The sequence below is a fragment of the Lottia gigantea genome (genome assembly GCF_000327385.1).
Source record: "Lottia gigantea unplaced genomic scaffold LOTGIsca_165, whole genome shotgun sequence".
NCBI lineage: Eukaryota > Metazoa > Mollusca > Gastropoda > Lottiidae > Lottia > Lottia gigantea.
This window is the reverse complement of record NW_008708051.1, coordinates 149,817-161,913: the sequence shown is the minus strand read 5'-3', so window position 1 is coordinate 161,913 and position 12,097 is coordinate 149,817. Positions and strand designations below refer to the sequence as shown.

At 31.5% G+C, this 12,097-nt stretch overlaps 2 protein-coding genes across 2 annotated transcripts; both read left to right on the top strand.

Moving 5' to 3' along the window:
- Positions 1–399: 399 nt before the first annotated feature.
- LOTGIDRAFT_173590 (hypothetical protein) lies at positions 400–4,219 on the top strand (the record flags this gene model as incomplete). The annotated part of the gene is made up of 5 exons (XM_009051362.1): positions 400–406; positions 462–502; positions 2,713–2,884; positions 3,487–3,665; positions 4,128–4,219. Coding segments are annotated over 5 exons (491 nt in total), but the record flags the coding sequence as incomplete, so codon positions are not given.
- Positions 4,119–11,604, top strand: LOTGIDRAFT_141710 (hypothetical protein; the record flags this gene model as incomplete). The annotated part of the gene is made up of 10 exons (XM_009051361.1): positions 4,119–4,219; positions 4,700–4,779; positions 5,234–5,328; positions 5,550–5,612; positions 5,933–5,994; positions 6,503–6,685; positions 6,845–6,938; positions 7,552–7,615; positions 7,978–8,075; positions 11,497–11,604. Coding segments are annotated over 10 exons (948 nt in total), but the record flags the coding sequence as incomplete, so codon positions are not given.
- Positions 11,605–12,097: the final 493 nt, after the last annotated feature.

Here is a 12,097-nt window from a genome sequence, read left to right as displayed (position 1 = left end):
TGCCATATTTTGTATATTACATGTGAGATTTATGTAATTTTTCTTGAAATTTTTAAAAACTGTAAAAACAATTGTTGATAGACTTTGTATTACAATGATCCTCAGATAATTAACAACCAGACAGAGAAATTAATCTTATTTCCCTCTCTCAAATGCTTTTTTTACTTACTTGTAAATTTTCTGGATATCTATGATGAGATGTATGGCTGTATGGAAAAAGGGCCTGGTCATGTAGGACAATAAACCAAGGCTATGCTTTAAGTATAGGTTAAGAATTTTAATGGTTATAGACAGTTAGAAATTGACAAAAAATACTGATTATGTCATGACAAAATTTTCCTGTTGCATATTGCGTGATATTGTGACTGTAACAGAAATATATTATAAAATGACATAGAAATGACTGGTAAGTTTAATGCAAATCAACACTCCTGATTACAATTATTTTATTTTTGTTTCAGCATTATCAAAAGAAGATACAATACATGAAAGTGATCAGGAGGTAGGCTGAAACTAGTTTTATTTCTTTCTATATGTACATTATGTATTGTAAAAAGGTTTTCTTAACTATTTATGTGTATTGGGGATACTGTAAGTATTGATTTGTACTATTCTAATGTATAGTCAGTCAGTTCTTGTCAATTCACTCAAACTATAAGTGCGTTTTATGACGTTACTGTATGGCCTTCTATCATATTAGCAGATTTGTGATAGTAACATCATCAAACGCTTAGGATTAGTGAAATGGCAAGAAATTCAGACATCTGATTAAAAATTGGAATAGTAAAAATTGCACAAAACAGTTTACAAAACCTCTTTACATACCATATAAGTGTGTTTTGTAAATTGTGTAGAATTGATACAGCAAATGCATTTTAACATTTGGACAGAACAAAACTGATTTACTTTATGAGAATTGGGATCAAAACTTCAAAACTTGCCAGGAGGTGCCGTAGTCTTCCCAGAGAAGAGGCTGGCCCAGGTTTGCCCTTCCCATTTTTTAAAATGTGTGTGCTCAATTTTATATGTTTATCAATGGAAAGTTACTCTAAGACAAGCAGTACTATTTTGATAGACTTATTTCTTTTCACTTACATATAATCGGTAAAAACTAGTTTACTTAAAAAAGTAAGAAGACAGTAGCTATTGACTAAGTTATTTTTTAGAGCTTGTATGAATTAAAGATAAAAAAGTTTGACCTAAAGGAAGTAATCAAGTTATCCTGTGAGAAAAGGTTTCAGTGTTAAAGTCCACTTATAAATTGTTAATTATTCTAAAGTATTCAGATTATCAGATAGTGAGATGGCTACCTTAGGCAAGTCAGAATTCATTCTATGGTTTACATGCATTTCTTCTTTTAGTTTAAGTTATTTGGCCGATCATGCTTTAGTCTAAGGAAATTTTCTGGCTAAGCCAATCAGTAATAGTATTCATAGGTCACTGTCGAAATTTTAGCCTTCAAATCCATGTGTGTCCAGAATTATCTGTGTTTGAATGTAAAAATGACAACTCATCATTTTAAGATACTCTGTGATATATAGAAAGACAAATAAAGAAATAGTGAAATTCCAAATTTGAATATTTTTAAGGAATTATGCAATTTCTAATACCTCTAAAGATTATTTACGTACATATAGTCAAGACTAAAATTAACCTCCCGAAATTGTGCATCTGTTTAACATTGAGCCCTTGCTGTAACATGCTGCTATTCATTGTGCTATGTTATTATTTAAAGAGAATGTAACAGGGTTTTCTAAAATAGTTATGTGTCATGTATAAGGGACACTGATCGCATCATTTTGCACTATTCCAATTTTCAATCTGACATGTATGGTAAACTACTAAGTGTTTTATGACATTACTATCTCGCTAGTTCTATATATATATCAATAGCCGCTTTTGCGATTGTGACGTCATAAAACATTTTCTAATAATGGCAAAAGCTACAGACTTTTGACTGGATATTGGAATGGTGCAAATTGCTACTGATACATTTGCATGAGTTTTCAGTATTATAAATTTATAAGTTTTTAAATACAGTGGAGCCCTGTTAAATCAGCACAACTGTATATTGTATGCGGTCAAAATCACATCAAACACTTAAATCAATAAAAGTGTCCCTATTACACTTATTATTGTGAATTAAGTTTGGCTGAGAAGCTTGAAAAAAAAAACTTTTGTGAAATAATATATTACACAACTAGCTTGTTTGATACAAACAATATTTTATATTGTCCTTCATGATGAAGTCTAATTATAGGAAGGGAAGGTGGTTTGTCTCTGGGGAACTAATTATCTGCCTTGTACTAGCTTACTGAGATTCTACTTGATAAAATACACTTGATATAGAGGTCAATATGTAATCCCACTTCAGTAAAGACTACACCTTATCTGACTTAAATATCAAGAGGAAAGTGGAAGAGGTAGGAAAGGGTTTGTAGCAGTGGTGTATATAGGTGGTCGGTTATTAGCCATTTGTCAGTTGAGTTTTGTCCCAACTTTTATCAGGAATACAAAACAAGTCAGTGTTTAACAATTAATATTCCAGTATGCAGGATTTCTTGCATGTAGGTGGTCTATATACTATATTAAAAAAAGAGCATTTGATTGCTTGAATGAATGACTTGATTGTAAGTGAAGTCACTTCAGCAAAACCACAAAATAAAATGAACCTTTTCTATTCTGTCAGTAACTGCTATTGGTTTATTTTAGTCTGATTCTGGACCAATCGGAAATGGTTTTACATCTAGTGATGAATTCTCCCCGGCACATGTACCAAATCACCTCAATGGTGGTCATTATCTAGTCACTAATGGTAACCAAAACTCTGAGTCACATGTTACCAAGAGCCAATCAAAACCTTCTGTGATACCACGAACTTCAGGTAGGGAATTAACAAACTTTTAGCTCCTGTTCAGTGAGCATGCTTTGCTCATATGTCATAGCCCTAAATGTTGTAAGGTTAACCCCTGTTTCAAATCTTCTGTGAAGCCAAGAACTTCAAGTCAGAAATCTAGAAAGTTGCAGCACCTGTTCAGCAACCTTTGTTTTTTTTTTTGGCTAAATGTTGAAACTTTACCTACTTCTATTGTCTGGCCAAATCTTTACCTCCATTGTCTGGCCAAATCTTTACCTCCATTGTCTGGCCAAATCTTTACCTCCATTGTCTGGCCAAATCTTTACCTCCATTGTCTGGCCAAATCTTTACCTCCATTGTCTGGCCAAATCTTTACCTCCATTGTCTGGCCAAATCTTTACCTCCATTGTCTGGCCAAATCTTGACCTCCATTGTCTGAATAACTGGCCAAATCTTCACCTCCATTGTTTGAATAACTGGCCAAATCTGTACCTCTATTGTCTGGTCAAATACTGAAATGACTCCAATGACTTTATCTCTTTCAATGAAATTTTTTTCAATGGATGACTTTTACCATAAATATTCCTTGCATGAAATGTATTAACCATGTAAATTTGTGTATATTTCAGCAAAACATCATACCCCAGTGAAACGACACCACTCTGATGGTGATATGTTAGCAGTTGACCCCCCACCACCAAACCGTGTTCGACCCCCAGAACCAGAGTCCCGATTGAGCCAGCGCCCCAAATCTGAGGGACATGTATATAGTCGCCATATGTTATGTAAACGGGCTTCTAGTTATGGGGTAGGCATTTTAGAATTTATTATTTTTTGGTTGCACATTGAAAGTTTTTAAATCAGTGTTTAAAGGAAAAATGATCTGAGATATTCTGGAAAGGAGAGGTTTGACCAATTATACCTTAGTCTCAGAAATGGGAATGTTAGTTAAGCTAGTTAAGCTACAGCTACAGCTTTAGATACATTTTTGGTACATATGAAGACTTTAACATATATTTGAGATTCTAATCAACCCTGAAAATGGGAAAGCTGTTCCTTTAAAAGAAATATGAAGTCATGGCGAGTAGCTGTGTTTATACTTACTCAGATTTCTGGGGTTTCTTTATCAGCGATGGAGCTAGTTGGTTGGACTTAAAACAAAGGTTACATGTTCTTACTTCTTATCCAACTACCACTTATCATATAACACTGTCATCTAGTCAAACAATACTACTGTAACACTACCATTATTAGTTGTTGTTTACTCCAGGGTAATTCACCATTTGGTCGAGCTGATTCCTATCATAAATTAGAGCAGTTGGGCGAGGGTTCGTATGCTACAGTGTTTAAAGGTTTAAGTAGGTAAGTATTATACCTTTTCCAGGATTTTGTTGGCATGTAAAACTATTCCAGAACACCTGATTCCACCCTCAAACTGATTGTATCAATATTAGATGATAGTCCACATATAAAAGTTACTGAGATCCTTTTTTGCAATGAAAAGAATGGCTTTTATATTCAGTTTCTACTAATTATTTTCACAATAGTCAAGTTATTACAGGGAACCAACTAAGCAGTATCACATTGCAATTTGCGATAAAATTTTCAGCAAAATGTCAGTAGAGCAGTGTTTTGTGACACATAATATTTTCTAAAAATAAATAAAATTTAACTTATTATAAGATTGGTATAAGTTGAAGACATAATACATTGGCCATTTTGAAGATGGGGGTCCTTATTTTCTTCAGAATAAACTTTTTGAGAGTTCTATTAGAGTAAATAATATAATTTGGGCTCATTCATGTAATTTCGAATAATATGTATTTTTCACTCTTGTTTCAGTATGACTAATCAAACAGTAGCATTAAAAGAAATTAGACTACAGGAAGAGGAAGGAGCCCCATTTACTGCTATCAGAGAAGGTTAGTTCTTCACAGATGGGTCAGGGGTGTAGTCTAATTGGTTAGATCTTACTCTCTTGTGATTTCATGATAGTCCAATATGTCTAAATTGCAATTTTTGGGTTTTGATCATATTTACAACCTGATAGGTTTGACAGTGCAGTCAACTAATCCCAATTACATCCAGTCCATTAAAATTGGCTCTAGAAGCCCAGTCTTACCTTGTAAAGTAATTTTTATACTTGAAACTACACCAACCCAGCATGTCTTTCGGTCATGGTTATTCTTTAGGATTGCCCAGATAAAAAATGGCGATCTCTTGTTTCCGGTGGAATGTGGGACAAATCAAAGAAATGTTTCTCCCCTACGTGTATCAAGGGTGATCCTAGAGAATAACCATGGCCATTAACACAATGCCCAACATCATATTCCAAATCTATTCTGTATTCATTTCGTATTTTCTTTTCTGTTTCAGCATCATTGTTAAAGGGTCTACGCCATGCCAATATTGTCACCTTACACGATATAATTCACACTAAAGAGACTTTAACATTTGTTTTTGAATATGTAGTAAGTATCAGTTGTCCCCCTTTAATTCTAGAGGGTGCTATTGTTGTTGAGCAGTTTAGACTCTTGCTCACTGACTGAAGATCAGTGGTGCGATCCCAGCTCCAAGTCTTTACATGATTGAATAAAAATGTTGAGATCATAATGAAGTGGCTATTAGTCTGCTGTATCAATGGAAGGAAATCAAGCTGGTCCTCCCTGTATATAGTATGAATATCTTTCAGGATACAGATTTAAGTCAGTATTTAGAAAAACATCCTGGTGGACTTAATGCCTTCAATGTTAAAGTAAGTAAAATGATTTTTACAATTGGACAATAGACTAGTTGCACTTTCTTGGCACAATTACCCACAATGAGCACAGCATGTTGTTGCTGCAATTCAGGTTATGATTAGCCTGATCCAGTGATAAGATTTAGGATTTATTTCTATTTTAAGACAGTTAGAAACTGATATAGAGTAGGCTTTTGCAGCTTTCATGACAAATGTCATTTTATTGTTCGCTTTCTTTAGGACAAACTTGAAAAGAAAAAAAACATTGAAAAAAAATTAAAATTGAACTCTTTAAACAGGATTCTTTGAAAATTTTGTTGATGTTTTTTTTCCAGTTGTTTTTGTACCAGTTATTACGTGGCTTAGCCTTTTGTCATCATCGACGCATTTTACATAGGTTTGTACTGTTGTCTTATACATTGATTGTGTAATTTAATCCAGTTCACATGCAGATCTAGATATTTTGTTTTATGTCTTTTCTGTGGGTAACTCCACTCAACATCCATAATCTGATAGAATTACTATGAAACACATGTTTTAGGTCAGTGAAATATGAAACCAATCAATGCTTAGATGGATTTATAAACCACCATGTGTGGAAGTTGTACGTTAGGAAAGGCCTTTGATTACAGGCTCAGTCAAATTGTTTAAAGTCTTTCTGTCATGGGCAATGATTGGCTAGATTCCCTTGTGTACAATCCAATCAAATCAACGTATTTACAAATATCTGTGATACAAGAAAGGTGGCTATTGCAGTCAAGATATTAGACGCAGTTCATGATAGCTTGACATTGTGCCACAAGCCTTACATATTAACGATTATATTAGACTAATTGAAAACTTTCATTCATTGGACACTGCATGGCTCATTCTTTTCATTCATCAAATGACAATTTGTTTTTCAGAGATTTAAAGCCTCAGAACCTTTTGATAAGTGATAAGGGTGAATTAAAGCTAGCTGATTTTGGACTAGCACGAGCCAAGTCTATACCTAGTCGGACTTATTCACATGAAGTTGTAACTCTTTGGTACCGACCCCCTGATGTTTTATTAGGGTCAACAGATTACTCAACATCACTAGATATGTGGTAAGTGAGGGTGGGTAGAGGATGGTACAAACAATCTGATGGAAATCAAAAAGGAGTATGCCCTGGCAAAATTTCTCTCAGTCCGTCTTCATTAGCCCAAGAAAATCTGTATCTGTGTCCTTCAATGTAATTGTTTTACCTAAATTTTGTTTTTGTCAGGGGTGTAGGTTGTATATTTACTGAAATGATAGCAGGTGTTGCAACATTCCCTGGTATGAAAGATGCCTATGACCAGCTTGATAAAATATTTAAGGTGAGTTAACTGTGTGATATAAAAGTTCAAAAGCATCATATATCACATATTAACATTGCCAAGCTCTTATGAACTTCATTCTTATACCTTGACTGCAATAGCCAATATTCTTGTATCATACAACTAATCATAGCCGTCAACAGAAAGGCAGTAAACATTATGGCTTTGTGTGCACAAATTTTCTGTCGAAGCCTCTGATTGGCTGTAATCACTAGCGTTCAACCCAATCAAATCCTTTCAATTACAAACTTCTATGATGCAAGAGTAGTGGCTGTTGCATTCATAATTAGTATTAGCTTGACTTTGTGAAGATGTGTGTAATTGTGATAGATGAGGTCTGGCTTTCTTTTTTGAAGCCTTGGTATTGTAGACTGAATATTGAAGATTCCTCAACAGGTGGATATCCAACATAAAAATGTCCCTCACTTAGCACTGACCATTTTCATAATGGTCCATTTCATTTGAATCCATTCCAAATTACAAATTTTTAATCTAAAATATAAACTGATAAAAATTTTCCTTTATAATAACAAAATGAGCAGAAATATTCCATTTCATGCCATGTTTTATTTTCTAAATTTGTATTTATTCCAAACAATGACTTATTTTACAGGTTTTAGGTACACCAAGAGAAAAAAGTTGGGAAGGTGTTACCAAGTTTCCCAATTACGATAAAAGTAAGTTTATAAATTTACACAATTTGTTAGCTGACTGAAGCACAAAATATTTCTAACAATCATTAGGTTGAGAAATATAAGTTTATCTTGGGTATTCTTACTTGATTTTTATTAGTTACACTCCTTGTCTGCTATCACTTTGCTACTGTTTTAAAAAAAACAGGCTTGTTCTCACTCTTTAAAAATTCATGAAGGGAGCTGCAGTGGTTCAGTGAATCTTGTTCTCCTATTAGGCCACACCCTCAAACACCCTCTAACATGAATCCTTCAAGCTACAAAGAACTTTTCTTAGTATAATGTCAGCTTTCTGTGTTCAGAATGATGTGTACATACTTCTGATTCAGATATGTTCTCTCTTTCAGCTAAATTTGGGTTTTATTATCCCCAAACATTAAGTTGTGTTGTCCCAAAATTAACCTTCATTCCACATTCACAAGAATTAGCTTCTAAGTTTCTACAGGTGGGTATCCAACTTATATATTTTGAATTTTTGTGTCCTATGAGTGGCTGATTGCACACTTCAGCATTTTTTCGTTTGACTGATAAGGGAAATAGAATATTTTACATGAATAACAAGGATCTTGTCTACTAGGTGGTAATCTACCAGATTATCTGTACGCCCATTACATTATGTCCAGAAATTATATAATTTTAGGCTAATGCAGCTATCCTGGCCAAATTTCCCACTTGATAGATTGTAACAGACTTCTTGTCTTCATCAGCCCAAACTTTCATTTTATATAACCATTCATACTACTATTTTATATGACCATTCATACTACTATTTTATGTGACCATTCATACTACTATTTTATATGACCATTCATACTTCTATTTTATATGACCATTCATGCTACTATTTTATATGACCATTCATACTACTATTTTATATGACCATTCATACTACTATTTTATGTGACCATTCATACTACTATTTTATGTGACCATTCATACTACTATTTTATATGACCATTCATACTACTATTTTATGTGACCATTCATACTACTATTTTATATGACCATTCATACTACTATTTTATATGACCATTCATACTACTATTTTATATGACCATTCATACTACTTTTTTTAATATGACCTTTCATACTACTATTTTATATGACCATTCATATTTCTATTTTATATGACCATTCATACTACTATTTTATATGACCTTTCATACTACTATTTTATATGACCATTCATATTTCTATTTTATATGACCATTCATACTACTATTTTATATGACCATTCATACTACTATTTTATATGACCATTCATACTACTATTTTATATGACCTTTCATACTACTATTTTATATGACCTTTCATACTACTATTTTATATGACCATTCATACTACTATTTTATATGACCTGTCATACTACTATTTTATATGACCATTCATACTACTATTTTATATGACCATTCATACTACTATTTTATATGACCATTCATACTACTATTTTATATGACCATTCATACTACTATTTTATGTGACCATTCATTTTACTATTTTATATGACCATTCATACTACTATTTTATGTGACTATTCATACTACTATTTTATATGACCATTCATACTACTATTTTATATGACCATTCATACTACTATTTTATATGACCATTCATACTACTATTTTATGTGACCATTCATACTTCTATTTTATATGACCATTCATACTACTATTTTATATGACCATTCATACTTCTATTTTATATGATCATTCATACTACTATTTTATATGACCATTCATACTACTATTTTATATGACCATTCATACTACTATTTTATGTGACCATTCATACTTCTATTTTATATGACCATTCATACTACTATTTTATATGACCATTCATACTTCTATTTTATATGACCATTCATACTTCTATTTTATATGATCATTCATGCTACTATTTTATATGACCATTCATACTTCTATATTATATGACCATTCACACTACTATTTTATATTACCATTCACACTACTATTTTATATGACCATTCATACTACTATTTTATATGACCATTCATACTACTATTTTATATGACCATTCACACTACTATTTTATGTGACCATTCATTTACTATTTTATATGACCATTCATACTACTATTTTATATGACCATTCATACTACTATTTTATGTGACCATTCATACTACTATTTTATGTGACCATTCATATTTCTATTTTATATGACCATTCATACTTCCATTTTATATGACCATTCATACTACTATTTTATATGACCATTCATACTACTATTTTATATGACCATTCATACTACTATTTTATGTGACCATTCATATTTCTATTTTATATGACCATTCATACTTCCATTTTATATGACCATTCATACTACTATTTTATATGACCATTCATACTACTATTTTATGTGACCATTCATACTACTATTTTATGTGACCATTCATACTTCTATTTTATATGACCATTCATACTACTATTTTATATGACCATTCATACTACTATTTTATATGACCATTCATACTACTATTTTATATGACCATTCATACTACTATTTTATATGACCATTCATACTACTATTTTATATGACCATTCATATTTCTATTTTATATGATCATTCATACTACTATTTTATATGACCATTCATACTACTATTTTATATGACCATTCATACTACTATTTTATATGACCATTCATACTACTATTATATATGACCATTCATATTTCTATTTTATATGATCATTCATACTACTATTTTATATGACCATTCATACTGCTATTTTATATGACCATTCATATTTCTATTTTATATGATCATTGATACTACTATTTTATATGATCATTCATACTACTATTTTATATGACCATTCATATTTCTATTTTATATGACCATTCATACTACTATTTTATATGACCATTCATACTACTATTTTATATGACCATTCATACTTCTATTTTATATGACCATTCATACTACTATTTTATATGACCATTCATACTACTATTTTATATGACCATTCATACTGCTATTTTATATGACCATTCATATTTCTATTTTATATGATCATTGATACTACTATTTTATATGACCATTCATACTACTATTTTATATGACCATTCATATTTCTATTTTATATGACCATTCATACTACTATTTTATATGACCATTCATACTACTATTTTATATGACCATTCATACTTCTATTTTATATGATCATTCATACTACTATTTTATATGACCATTCATACTACTATTTTATATGACCATTCATACTTCTATTTTATATGATCATTCATGCTACTATTTTATATGACCATTCATACTTCTATTTTATATGACCATTCATGCTACTATTTTATATGACCATTCATACTTCCATTTTATATGACCATTCATACTACTATTTTATATGACCATTCATACTACTATTTTATATGACCATTCATACTACTATTTTATATGACCATTCATACTACTATTTTATATGACCATTCATACTACTATTTTATATGACCATTCATACTTCCATTTTATATGACCATTCATACTACTATTTTATATGACCATTCATACTACTATTTTATATGACCATTCATACTACTATTTTATGTGACCATTCATTTTACTATTTTATATGACCATTCATACTACTATTTTATATGACCATTCATACTACTATTTTATGTGACCATTCATTTTACTATTTTATATGACCATTCATACTACTATTTTATATGACCATTCATACTACTATTTTATGTGACCATTCATTTTACTATTTTATATGACCATTCATACTACTATTTTATGTGACCATTCATACTACTATTTTATATGACCATTCATACTATTTTATGTGACCATTCACTACTATTTCATTAGATGTTTTTTTTGAATAGATGGATCCCTCCAAGAGAATCTCAGCCCAATTAGCTATGAAACATGAATATTTTCACGATTTACCACCGAAGATACAAGACATTCAAGATGGTAGGTTCATCTCTTAGTATATTTAAACAACCCTTCAAATAATCTCTTTAATAGTTTAAATGATACAAACAGATATAAACTTTGTTTAACTGCTGTTTATGAGAGTTGAAGTGACTCATTAAGTTAGATGATTGCTCTCTAACCTGAAGGGCAGGGTTCAATTCAGACAAATGTCGTGATAATACCTGAATTTTTCAACCTAATTTTACCCTGTCAGTGATATGGGTCACTTCCCATTCTCAAAAGAACAATACAGTTCTTAATTTACATTTCTAAGATCAACAGTCCTGCTATAGACTGATGATCCAAATAAGAGAGCTCACTGTACAGGAGTTGGAAAGCCAATATGCACTAGAAAGATTGTGATCTCTATTTTTAGTATCCAGTATATTAGACATTCCTGGTTTGATGATACTACCTGAAATGGATGAATTAGTGTCGCCACGACGACCTAATGGCCGCTCTGGTATTCGTACAACGCTCAAAGTCTAGTCCCAGTTTAGAATACAA